The following is a 14,168-nucleotide window of genomic DNA, read 5'->3' as shown; positions in this document are numbered from 1 at the left end:
TTGAGCGCATGGTCCCAAATTCCAAGACTCAAGATCAAATTCATAACAAGCTCTTGAATTTTAGTGAGAGTCTTGGTACCTTTGGAATTTCTATGGCTATAAGAAATAGAGCAAAGAGTCCCCCATGTAAAAATTATTAAAATTTGCAAATTCTTATATTAATAATTTACCTATGTTGCAGGAAACGTGGTACAAAGGTTCGTTTCCGTACGGAAACTAGTACGAAACTCGGAAACGCGTTTGATACGGCCGTGAAATGCGTTTCCGGCCATATTGCCACGTTTCCCAAAACGGAAACGTGGACAGTATGGCCGGAAATGTGTCTCACGGCCGTACGACCCACATTTCCCAATTAACTTGTGTTTTTTTTATTTTTATTTTTAAATTTGTTTTTTAATTTATTTTTAAGGTTATCTAGTGACTTCTAGCTGCTTCTAGAAGCCTATCTAAACTTATAAAAGATAAGTTTGTCTCATTCTCTCATCACACTATTCAGCAAGTCATTTCTCTTGGAGACTGGCAGTTGTTTCAACTAGGGTGTTTTGAGCAGTGAGCAAAGTATATTTCAACAGCAGGAGCAAGAGATTTCAGCAGCAAGAGAAAGAGATTTCAGCAGCAGATTTGGCTCAGCTACAGCCATATTTCTCTTCTCTTTTCTGGCATTTTGGGGTAGCTTCAGCTACAGAAAATTAATTTGGGTAAGCAACATTCATTTTGTTAGTTTTTTCCTACTATTTCTTCAATTTTTCTAGGGTTTATGCTGCCAAAAATATGAAAAACGTTTTTTATTTATAGATTTGTTTTTTAAATTTATTTTTGCAGCAGATTTGGCTCAGCTACAGCCATATTTCTCCTCTTTTTTAGCATTTTAGGGTAGCTTCGGCTACATTCATTTTGTTAGTTTTTTCCTACTATTTCTTCAATTTTTCTAGGGTTTATGCTGCCAAAAATATGAAAAACGTTTTTTATTTACAGATTTGTTTTTTAAATTTATTTTTGCAGCAATGGCTTCCAGCCAAAGTGCAGCTGCAAGTTCAAGCCCTAGGGCCAAACCAAGGGCTAAATATTATCCTCTTTGGAGGCATGTGACGAAGATTCAAAAATGTGGAGGTGGTGGCTGATGGGAATGGCGATGCAATCCTTGCAATAATTCATACAAGGGCTCTACCCAAGAGTGAAGGCACATCTATTGCATGGAGGAGGACAGGGGATTTCAGGTTGCACAAAAACAGCAGATCCATTGGCAAGGAGGGCATATCAGAGAGAGTAAGATGAGGCGGATGGTAATAAGAGAAGGCATGATGACCTTACTCAAGCTCCATCTAACATTGAGCCAAGGATTGTAGTTGAAGCAAGAAAGAGGAGAGCCAGTCCCACTCAACAAGATGAACAACCAACACCCAAAAATACCAGAGGCCCAGGGGCATCCCCTTCAGTTCAGGATAGCAGAATTGCTAAATTGGTGAATGTGCAAGCAAGAGAAGAAACTGATTCCAGAGTGGATAGGTGCATTTATGCATGTGGTATCCCATTCAATGTTGTTCGCTCTCCTTACTGGCAAGATATGATAAGGGCAGTTAACAAAGCTCCTCAAGGGTACAAGGGGCCCAACTATGAGAATGTCAGAACCTAGCTTCTCAAAAATGAGAAGGACCTTGTGGAGGAAATTTTAGCTCCAATTCGTTCTTCCTGGAGTAGCTCTAGGGTTACCATAGTCTCAGATGGTTGGACAAATATAAGGCGCAGACCATTTATAAATATCATTGCCACTTCCCCCAAAGGAGCAATGTTTATCAAGGCAGAAGACTGCTCAAGAGAGGTGAAAGATGCACGGTTCATTGTTGATGTTATTATAAAAGCTATTGAACGAATAGGGCCTAACAAGGTGGTGCAAGTTATCACGGATAATGCACTGTTTGCAAAGCTGCAGGTTTAATTATAGAGGGGAGGTATGACCACATCTTTTGGACACCATGCATTGTCCATAATCTGAATCTGATCTTAGAGGAGATTGACAACAAAGTTTCCTGGATAAAGGAACTCACAGGGGAAGCAAGGGAGATTGTCAAATTCATCACCAACCACCACCAATCTCAGGCCATATTTCGAGAGTACTCCAAATTGGAGTTGTTAAAAGTTGCTGAGACAAGATATGCCTCAAACTTCCTGATGTTGTGCCGCCTTGTTGAGGTTAAGCATGCATTAGTTTCTATGGTGGTGAGTCAACTTTGGATTGAGTGGAGACAAGCAGATTCAGAGCGGGGATCTATGGTGCGTAGATTGTGCCTTGATGAGGATTGGTGGAGCAAGGTAGATTTCTTGCTAAAGTTCACAACCCCTGCATTTGAGCTTCTCCGGAGTGCTGACACTGACCAACCTTTCTTAGGAGAGGTATATGATGGCATGGATTCCATGGTTGAGAAAACTATGGAAATCATTTCGCAAGAGTCTCCACAACTTTTGTTTGTTGATGATCATTTTGCTGGTTTGATCAAGAAAATCATTGTTGATAGGTGGAACAATTTCAACACTCCATTGCACACTTTAGCACATGCTTTGAACCCCAAATTTTATGATGAGGAGCTTATTGCTCAAAGCAATGGGAAGAGGAAGGCACCCCATAAGGATAGAGAGGTGGCTAATGGGGTGAAAAAAGCCCTTATGAGAATGTTTCCTTCTCATCTACACAGGGAGGTAAAGGAGGAATTTGCCAGTTTTGCTGCAGGAATAGATGATTATGCAGATATATCATCTTTCGAGGAGAGAAGCACCATGAATCCAGTTAAGTGGTGGATTTGTCATGGAGCAAATGGTGTACATTTGCAAAACCTTGCCATTTGTATTCTTTCACAAGTGGTAAGCTCTTCATCAGCAGAAAGGAATTGGAGCACTTATGGTTTTATTCATTCTGTGAAGCACAATAGGTTGGGCTCACAGAAGGCAGAGGATCTTGTTTATGTGCACTCCAACCTTCGCCTTGCATCTCGTAGGGGTCCAGAATACAACACTGGTCCTTCTAAAGAATGGGATGTGGATGCAGAAAATCCTGATTTGGAGCTCTCTCTTGCTGCCCTGAATATTGAGGCCGAGTCTGGAAGTGGAATTGGTGCATCATCTTCTTCAGCACCACCATCCACTGTTGAGCATTGTGCTGCTTCTATTTTTGATGAGGATTAGTCTTTTGTCTCTATAGTTCTTGCAGCGTTATAGCCTTTATTGTACTTGCAGCCTCATATATTAATATAAATAAAGGCTGATTTTGAGATTTTGTCTTTGGATATATAATAAAGGTTGCTTTTGGATCTTCCTATATTTTTATTTTCATTATATGATCATTCATGAGTAAATGTGATGTAAATTTAATCTTAATGTTTAAATGTAATAAATTATAATGTATCATTAATGCTTTATGATTGCACATATATATATATATATATATTCGCATTTCCCCGTTTCCAAAATTTGGGGAGGTCGCGTTTCGTATCGCTTCCCGTTTCGGAAACTCGTACCCGTTTCCCCGTTTCGTGCAACCTAGTAATTTACTCATTTGATTTCAATTTGAATTTTGCAATTGTGGAGTCTAAGTTTCCACTTTCAACTTTCAAATTCTTTTGCTAATACTTTTTTTCCTTCCTCTTTTTGTAGCCTATTGGTGGCAACAATTTGGTAGTGAATGCCCTCAATTGCAAAAAAATCGCAATTAGAATTTTGAGCCAGACATGTAGTGCTTCAGGGTGTAAGCGAAATTGGAATGTGTTTGAACGTATACACACTAAGAAGAGGAACTGTTTGGAGCAAAAGCAGTTGGATGACATGGTTTTTGTTTAGTACAACCTTGGATTGAGGTGCAATCAATTGCTGAATAAAACCCCTGAAACACGCAACATTGTCTTGGGTGACTTTGATCCAACATTAGAATGGGTTGTGGAAAGTCAAGCACCAACATTTGACAATGAAGACCTTTCTTGGTTGGACTTGGACCCACCTCCACAGGATGCAGAGGCAGTATATCAAAAGCATAAGTAACAACTTCAAGGCCAAGGGAATCAAGCCATAATCCCGTTGCAGACTTGGATGCTACTCATTCTTCAGATGAGGAAGAGGAGGATGAGAAGGATGATGATTCTGATGATGATTGATGATTCAATCATTGATTTGCTATAGTTGTAGCTTGTAGTATTGTAGGTTGTAGTATAATACTATGATCTAGCATGTTATTTTGGACTATAAAGGCCTTTTAGAGCCTGCTTCTTGATATTTGTAACATTTTTGGTTCAATGATGTTTTGCACTAAGTGCTATTTTGGTTATATGCACTATTACTTACTATATAAATGAGAACTTTTGCATATTTGTGTATAAATGATTTGGATTCATATGGATGTACATGAATATATCTGTTTTTTCTTTAAAATATGAATATTTTATGTGTTCTGGGTAATTTGGTTTTTTCCCCTCTTTTTCGGGTTCCGACCGGTTCCCAGTGCACAAGGTTTTTTGGTTCGATGACCAGTTCAGTTCCAATAACATTGCTACCAACCTATCCAGCATCAAAATCATGGAATCTTAGATTCCAGCAGTGTATTACAGAGATATCTTAATAAGCAGCTATCCAATCAAGATTACCAGGGATCCCACAAGATACACATATTCAGACCACCAGCTTCACAATCTTATCAGACCTTGAGCTAGGTCTTGATCTAGACTTTGAAAGCCAACACCCAAACGAGAGGGTCATCAAACAGACAACATCAATAATCATCATGTCTTGTCCATAACTCCCTCTGAATGTAGGGAAAGTGATCTTGCTAGAATATAATCGACGAGTCACCTGAAACCTGACACTTTTACTGCCATGGATCCTTGTTCCATGTGTCAATCAGCTGCCATGACAACATCAGGCAAGAAGTGTCTAGGCCTCCCTCTGAAGTCTTACTCCAATTGGAAACCTGGCCTTCATAAATCTGCTCCTCATCTTTAAGATTTATTAAGCAGCAAACTTCAAATCGCATGCATGGGCAGTCTCTCTTACGTGGTCTGCCCGTTCAACTAACAGACCATATGATATAGGACATCAAGACAGGATTACAAGATTGAATATTACTGCCATCTATATCAAGCCATGCAAGGTTTCTCCATACCAATGAATACATTCATCTTCTGTAAATACAATTCTGTTCATGAAGTTGTCATTAAGCAAGAGACACTTCCAAGTTATGTAGTACAATCATTCTGAACTCCTCTGCTAACTAGCCACAACAAATATTGATTCGAATCACAAGGTGTTTCTGCCTCATATTTGCTTTAAGGATCATGAGTGCTTGATTCATAGAAAATCTTGAATAAGGGTGCTTCCGTTGCAGACTTACACAATCTTCAGTTCTCTTATTGTAATAATAGTAAATACCCATGATGCTGAAGGTGCTGCTATCACTACTTTGCAGGCTGCTCTTTTCAGAACCAAATGTGCTGCTTCAGAAACCCTACAAATTCTGAAGGAGAGATCATTAACTAGATTGTAACAGTCATGATGGGATTTGAAAGCTGTTCAATATCTTAGCTTTTCTGCCTTTTATAGGATGAATGTCCTGTAATGAGAATGAATGTGATACTTTTTTTCTTGAAATGGATCTGTGACTTGGATGTCACAATTCTGACCTGTACTCATCCTTACACTGTCTCAACCGTTGCAATAAAGTCATTCTACCGTCTAATAAAGAAATTGGTAATGATGAAGCCACACACTTGCTTCAACTGATAACAATTCCTTCAACTAAGAAAATACAGAAATCAAACTAAGCTGATGTCCTGAAGATGTATGCTTTCTGCCTTGTCACTATGAAGATCAAAGTTCTGGAGATGTTACTGCTCACAATTCATGTCCTGGGAGAGCTAAAATTTGAGATGGCCTTACTGGGAACTGAGTCTAGATCAAGATGTCTGTTGAAAAACCTTTGGACCAGAGGAGTCTTCTCATTCTACATCGGATGTATGCTTAGACAACTAGCCTTTCAAACAGTGAAATCTTCATGCATGAAACTATCATACTTCTGTTTAATAGTCTGCCAAGGAATGCCCTACCACAGGGTCAAAATGGCTATACTCATTATGCCTCAAACCAGATTTGTAATGAGCATCAAAACTTGAGTAACACTTAAAACAAGATACACAGATATCAGAATTCTGTTATCTCTTGGATCTCTGGTTAGGGCACAGAACAAGGTGTTAAAATAACCAAATTAGGGTCTGTCAAATAATTAGGTTGAAACCATATATATACCTTGTTCAGAGTGTACAGGAGAGGCCACAGATTTCCAAAAACTGCTTATGAGAACCTTAAACAACAACAAACTGTAATCTGGTTCAGAACTTCAAATCAGATTCAAGAGAATGCAGGCCTGATGAATATCGGACTGTACTGAGGTTGTTTCAAGTGTACAATCCACAGGACAGGTCGATCTGATCTAGGGCAGAAGAAGGTGATTGAATGAGTCCTCAATCTCGGACAGAAGAATTTATATACCTAGATCTGTAATCTTCCATTAAAAAACTCATATAAGAATTACTTGCAAGCTTTGAAACTCGGATCAGCTTGAGCTGAAGTCTCCTCATCGTATAGTCGAGACTCATGTAGATGTCAAATAGTTGTCAAGAAATGTATGTAGATAGAGCCCCTAGAGTCTTTAATACACTTGCATGTATGCAACAAATCTTATATCATAATAGGACTATTACTTCTTCACAGGTCGAATTATTTTAGAGCATATCCACTTGAAATGATAGGCGCTCAAAATGAAGAATCCAAGATAAAACAATAAAACAATAAAAATAAAAAACAAACAAACTTTTGTCCTTAAGGAGGTCCGAATGATTGCTTCAGGACTGCGGGCAGGTTTAGCATTTCATTCTTACAGTGGTATTACAACAATTCCAGCAATACTCCTTACTGTTTTTCAGCATATAAGAATCAAGTCAATACTAGGCCTCTTGATCGATTAGGTCAGTCTTCGACGAACTCAAATCCGCTTAAAATTCGAGTTGCCCCTTATTCTGACATATAAATCACTGCTAGACTCTTATACTCAAATTATCTTATGCAAAATCATGTCACAGTGAAACCTCAAAAAATTCCAGAGTCAATGCAAGGATCTCGGAGGAAAACATTTCCTGTGCTATCTCTCACTCCAGCTAAATACCTGATGAGTCATTCTTTCAAAGCAGAATATCACGCTTCTCAGCAGTATTGCATTATCTCTTGCTTGGGCTTGTCCTAACCTTGCTCTGATACCATGTTAATTTTTAGATTGACATGTTCTTTGCATACAACAGTTACTTCATGTTAGCTTGATTTCAATTTAATCCATTTCCTTAAGCAATCTCCTAAAATATTATCACATGATAGTAATGATAGTGACTGAGGAAAGAACATGAACGATAAATGCAGGAGACAAGTCAAGACAAGAGAACACAGGAATTGGCTCAAGCCAGGGAAAAACCCCAAGATGGGGGAAATCCTTGATCAAATCTTCCTGTTATTGATATCAAATGTTCAACAAAGAAGGAGAGAGAGAAAAATACAAATGACAAAGACGCCGCCCAGGCGAATCTTCCATTTAAACAATAGCTGACAAATTCTGCCCAAACCAGAGATCAACAGCAGACAAAGCAGCTACAAAGAATGTTTGAAAAGGACCCCGGTCCTAATCCAGTTAGTGTGGCCTTCTTTACTGAGTATAATGAACCCCAACACAAAAGTCAAATCAGGTTAACATGATGATGAAACAACCGTGGATCTGGAACCTGATTAGGGCTTGATTGTAGACAACATCAGCCCATTCAATTTCCTTCAACAGTGCCTTAAATCACTGTGGCTAGCCTCCTTCTTGTTGCCTGCCCCGGCTGCCTGTAGCTTGACTTTTGTTATGAGAATAAGGCCTAACATCCCTTCCAACTAGCCCAGAACAGGCCTGCGGTGCTCCTCCAATAATCTCAGGGCTTGCGGCCTATCTAAACAGGGAGAACACAACCCAAACCATCCACCGATTTGACCAGATGTGACTCGGCCTGCCTCTGCTGTACTTCAGACCCACAAACAGACTTCCAAACACCTCTTGTTACCTCGGCCCTGACCTTCATATGCTGCGACTGTCCTACTTGGAGAGACTCGGCCCTGACCTTCATATGCTGTGACTGTCCTACTTGGAGAGACTCAGCCCTAGTGCAAAAGATAACCCACAAACAATCTTTCGACCTCCTCCAAGACCACGGTTGCCTCAGACATATTTTCCAGCAAGTTGATGTGTCCAAAATCAGGGAGAAAGCTCCTCTATATATACAATTCGATGTGGTTGAATAGACGTGACTGTTGGGTTTATTGAGCCGACATATAGGAGGCCGACCTTGTTAATTTTATAAATTCAAAATCACACTTCTCCTTAACCAGATTCAATGATCTTTAGGTCGATTTTGGCCCTTTCGAAAAGAGGAATTTAATGTCGTAATTATCTTCCCCAAAGGAGCTGTCCAAAGTGGAATTTGGCCCTAGTTGCCAATTTTAACAGAGACCAACTGTGGCAGAGCTCCCTTCACTCATGAAAAACCTGGCCAGATCAGTGGTGGGGCCTTCAGTCCACTTGTTGGGACTGCTTGGAATAGGCCAAGTGAGCTAGAGAGACAGCAGGTGACTCCCTGCTCATGGTGCAAGGTGTGCCCCCCAGTAATCTAAGAGTTGCACAGGCACCACATCCAATTCAACCTTTGGACCTGAACAACAATCTACATGTATAGATTGGCACATATTACTGGCTATCATATTAGGAAACCTCCTAAACAAGTTGGTTTTATTAACCATAGCATTATTTTCTTTTGTACCACATGAGGATAAGTACTTCAATTCTCATAACCTGCCATGTTACACGTAACTATACCGTGTGAGTAAGTTTATCTCCTAGGACAGTCGCTTTCTAGGTAATGGAGGAAGAGAGGCATTAACCACAAAACTTAGTGCCCCATTCCCTGGCAGACTTAGCACAATACCAGAAGACATGTTTGGCATTTTCAGGTCTATCATATAGAGAACATTTAAGCTAAGGAATACCTAGGTGATTCAATCTATTGCCAAGAGCCAAATGACCCAAAATAAGAGACCATGCATAAAAAAGCCTTCTTGGGCTCAACAAGCAACTTCCAGACAATGTGAAGCTGAAACAACAACATTGTTTGCTCAGAATTTGATCTCCAGATCTTATCCAAACAACCATCGAGGATGAATTTATGACAGAACCATCTGTCATCAACAAAATTATATTTTTGAAAGCCTTTGTGTGATTTCATTTACAGCCTTTCCACCAAACTTGAAGGGCCTGGTGACCAAGCTTTATAAACTGAGTTGGCATGAATATCCTTAATCTGATCAAGAAACAATCAATCTCGGTTTTCCTTCAGTTCATCAGACCAAGATACCCAATCTGTGGTCTGAGCATCAAAATGTCTCAGATAGAGTTGAGACCTTGTCCAAAAAATGTAAGTGCCAAGGGCCCGCATTCTCTTCAAGCAACAAGACTGGAAACAGCTACTACAAGTCATCATTAAATGATAGCCCATATTATCTTGGATTTTACAGCCTCCCTAGCTTTCCAAATACTTTGAGCAACAAAGGGCCTTTTAACTTTCAGTTGGGTCGGGGTCATAACAAGCGTTTGAAGATTGAGGCACCACCATGACATTTTTTTTTGAGGGAGCCTCCAGATCAAGTGCAGATTCTTAGAATCCCCTTCTAGGCTTCAATCCCTTCTAGGACTTAAACCACCCATTTAGCATGTAGCACTTGAATGAGGGCCATAACATCCGAATCCCTAGGGTTGCAACACAAATCCCAGTTAACTCAATGAAATCCTCTGCCTCCTTCATTGTTAACCCAGAGAAAGCTATGCGAAGATTTTCATTCCTCTGTTATGCTCTAGTAGAAGGTACCCATCAAAGGAATAATAGTATAATACACATGATTGGTTGCTAACACCATCATGCATATCTAAAATTTGGCAACGAACACCATAGGCTTTTTCATTCATTTATCAATCTATTTTCGACTCTCTAAATGACCACATTCCAAAGTTCTTTAGGTTAACTTTAGAATGCAAAGAGGATACCAAGGAACAAGGAGATTTGGCCAGGTTGGATTCATCCTCATCCTTGATCTACCAGCCAGACAGGTGAGTCTTGCAACCTCTACTTGTAACATTGCATTTCAGCCTAGTAGATTCTACAGCCTAAGGTGTCATAGAAAATCGCGAGGTAGTCTAGTGTTATCCAGCAATTTCTGGTCCTCAAGGGTCGTGATGAATGAATCATTTGCAAAGTGCCCATTAACCAACTGCCTATCACCTTGATCAATGAGGTGAATGCCTTTGATTAAGCCTTGGCCCTCTCTATGATACATGAGATAGTCCAGAGCCTCTACCACCATTATATATAGGGTAGGGGCTGGAGGACACCCTTGTCGGTTGGATTTGAATAGCCCCACCTCCCATTTACATCTATTAATGCAAAAACAATTAGAGGCCTCTGAGAAGCGTGTCTTGATAGCTCTGAGGAAGAATTGTCCAAAATCCAATACCTTAAGCATGACGAGAATAAATGGTCATTCTACCTTGTCATAAACTTTCTCAAAAAATCAATCTTGATGAAGTCATAAACTTTCTCAAAAAGTCAATCTTGATGAAGAAAGTGTTAAGGCCTAGGCCCACTCCATGCCTTCGCACACAATTATAACATTGTCCAGAATGAATTGTCCTCTGTGAATCCCGTCTGCTCTAAGCAAATTACCTTCGGATGATTGGCAAGCAATGGACTAACGTTGGCATGACATCTGACAACTCAAAGACTATCATGCTCGTCTCTCTCCTTCCTACTTGTGCAAAGTTTCCACCCTACCAAATTCAGGTGAGAAGGTCCATTGAGAAGACGCCTGTCACCTACTCGAAACTGACCCAAATCCCTCCCATGCTCTTTGACAAGCTATTCAAGCAGACAACGGCACTTTTCCTAACTGGAATGTTTGATCACGATGTCAGGTATACCATTTTCGTCTTAAGTCGGCCCTGTTCAGGTCATCATCGTAGCAGTGGAGCACATCAACGCCCATCCTCAGTGGGTTTCTTGCCATTTTACAGGATAAGGATGGTAGCCTTGGCTTATTGTCAGTAGAAGAAGTCGACTCCCCTGTACCAGTTGCTTTCGACCCAAAGACACATTGACTACATGTCTTAGAGTTCAGACCAGCTTAGTTATGTCTTGCTTAGCTTTTGACTAACCCACAAGGTGGGCAACAAAAAGTAGATAAGTAATAGTGTCTGTTCATCAGAAGGCCAATATGAATTCAATGGCGTCTGCAGTAAAGAGTCAATCCAGAATATAGGAAATTCTTAAGGACTTCTTCAGACAATCAAGGAATGAAAAGAGTGAGATGGGTGGTGGTATTTATGTTTGAAATTTTTACCAAGGAGTGAGAGAACTCAAATTCCAATACACACTTATTGAACCTACGACAGGTAGTGACAAGCGTTAAAGGGTATTAGAATTCTGATATTAAAAAGGGTATTAGCGGTGAACTGTTTCTCAATTGTTAAGAAATTGAAGTACCTCTGGCTCTTGCTTCCTCGGCTTCCCTTTGAAGAGCATCCAGTTGGGCTTTAAGCTGCTCTGCAGTCGACTGCGCTTGCGTTTGCGCTTGCGCGACATTGCCGGTAGCTGAGAATCGAGTGACCAAACTCTTTTTAATTCCCCAGCCCCTCCTCGAATCCCCAACCTTGACGCCGATGCTTCTTGTTTGAAGGCGTGGGATAGGTTCGCAGTTTACACTGAATTGGCATGCAATCGAGGATGGCGTCTGAGAAAATAGTGTAACACCCATACTCCACACTGTCATTACCTACCTGAATTTTCAGTAACTAGGAAAGGGATTTCGAAACTAAAAACATAAGTACTGCCCTTTTAGTGAACAGTTTAATAATCTCGATTTACAGGAGTGTCTAATTGCAGTGAGAGAATTATCTTTCTAATGAAATAAACTTTTTTCATAGATTTATTTCGTGTTTGCAATATAATTGTCGTGTATGAACGTTAGTGTGTAGTCGTAATGATGGGATTGTAAGTATTGATATAGTTCGTTTTAGTATTTTTCGGTGCTTTATACCAGTATTCTATATCCAAAAATATATATATATATATATTCCCAGATAGGTTATTAGAAATTTAGGAATAATCAAGCATATGTTTATAGGTGAGGTTTAATGGTTTTATTTGTATGTAATTAACGATAAGCATGTTTTGTATATGGGGTCTTGGATAGACGGTGATCGGGTGTATTGTTAAGGCATTCTTTAATGTGAAGTTATTAGTTTAATTCTCCGCAATTCCTCGTCCCAATCAAGGTGATATATTGGACATGATGAAGATGTAGTCCTACCAAGTTTACAAAAAAAAATAGCAGGCATGTTCTAAGACTTTAATGTCTTGATGGTTAGGAGGGGTTCAACATCTCACCATAATCAACCCTATGTATTAACGGAGATCAAATGCCACTCAAATTATTTAATCTTATTCATTGTAAGTTTCTTTTGTATTTTTATTTTTATTTTGCACTTGTACTAGTTTTTTATATACTTCATAATAATCCATGTTAGAAGTTCAATGAATGAAAATCAAGTGTTAGATTATTATAGTTTTTTGTTGTTGATATACCACTAAGGCATCACCTTATTGACTTATTATGTTTGTGTTTCAACTATGTGTTTTTTTCTTTTTTAATTACAAAATGGTTATATTGGTTTTGTTATTTTCTACATTTAATTAAATCGTTAGTTGCTAAATCTATGTAGCCTAATTCGCACTTAGTTAAGTATATGTTTCATTGTAAATTTACACTTAAATATGCATTTTATTGTAGCAAATGCACCACCTTCTACACAAGTGTTTGTGCACTAATGTGCACATAAATACTATTGTTTTATTGTCGAATATATGCCATTACAATGTCACCCCTTTGGGTCTCTCTAGCTCGCCATATCATTTAGGACAAAAGCATACATTTTCCTTACCTATGAGTTAACAGTACTCAGATCGTGACTACTTTGTAGATTTAGAGACATGCCCTAACAAGTTCTCATTCCTATTTTCTATTTAAGGCTACCTAGTGACCATGTCACTAGCTAGTTGTATCCGCTATAATCCTTATTTCACATTTTACATTTTCATCACCCACTAGCATTATTTTGATCACTACTTCAATGCATTAGTTTACGATGCACGTTGTGAAAGAGTAGGTTTTACCCCTATACAATTAATTGTTGTAAACAGATTCTTAATTAAAATAGAAAAAGATGCAATGGCAAACACACATATTAACACAAAGATTTTATCATGGAAACCCAAACCGGGAAAACTGATAAGAATTATTCAATGTATTTTTTTGTACAGCGTTACAATACAATGTATATCCTGCGACATCCATAAACCGTCAATCTAGAATACAACCATAGTTCCTTAGATGAAACTACAAAACCATCATGGGCCACAAAACCACTTTTAGCAAAAAATCGTGTCCCAAAAACCAACAAAAGTGGGTGCAAAAAAACACGCAAAAAAATAAATTCCAAGGGCACTTCCCCGAATCCAAGCGCAAGGGGATTTTGGCCCCCTACGAACCCCCTTGCAAGCACAACGTAAAGCATGTGGAGATAGGCATCCAAATAATATTACACATACCCAATAAAAATTCCATGAGTATGATAGTTTTTTTAACTAATAATTACATATCCCATTCGTGCCAAGTTATTTTAACTTTCTCAACATTAAGCATAATAATGAGCCTAAGATTCATTTCTTCATTAGAACACTTTGAGGATCTACCTTCCATTGGTGGCGATGAACAAATCCATCATTTACCACTTTTGATGGCGTTGAAGCACTATTTTTGCATGCATTCCAATTATTGTCATATCCATATGTGTGCCAATTTAGCAGTTTGTCCCTTCAGCCAACATTAGGCACACTCCCATTAGAAACATTTGGCAAGCCATGACTAGTCCAAATTTCAACCATGAGACATTGTCTAGTTGTACCACCTCTAGTACATGGTGCATGTAACTGCTTTAGTAATATGTATTGCTC

At 39.1% G+C, this 14,168-nt stretch overlaps 1 protein-coding gene across 1 annotated transcript in view; it reads right to left on the bottom strand.

Annotated features, from left to right (window-relative positions):
- The window catches only part of LOC149169578 (uncharacterized), a 104,772-nt gene extending 92,706 nt beyond the window's left edge, over positions 1-12,066 (bottom strand). Inside the window, exon 1 of the mRNA XM_089428729.1 lies at positions 11,640-12,066. Coding sequence (XP_089284855.1) covers positions 11,640-11,925 — 286 coding nt within the window. The 5' untranslated portion in view covers positions 11,926-12,066. The remainder of the gene's footprint in view (positions 1-11,639) is intronic.
- Between the last annotated feature and the right edge of the window lie 2,102 nt (positions 12,067-14,168).

The sequence above is a fragment of the Pinus tabuliformis genome, chromosome 4_2, assembly GCF_031772625.1.
Source record: "Pinus tabuliformis cultivar Carrire ecotype Pingquan chromosome 4_2, CPIR1, whole genome shotgun sequence".
Classification (NCBI taxonomy): Eukaryota; Viridiplantae; Streptophyta; class Pinopsida; order Pinales; family Pinaceae; genus Pinus; species Pinus tabuliformis.
The sequence above is the reverse complement of the archived record's forward strand: the minus strand, read 5'-3'. Positions and strand labels throughout refer to the sequence as shown.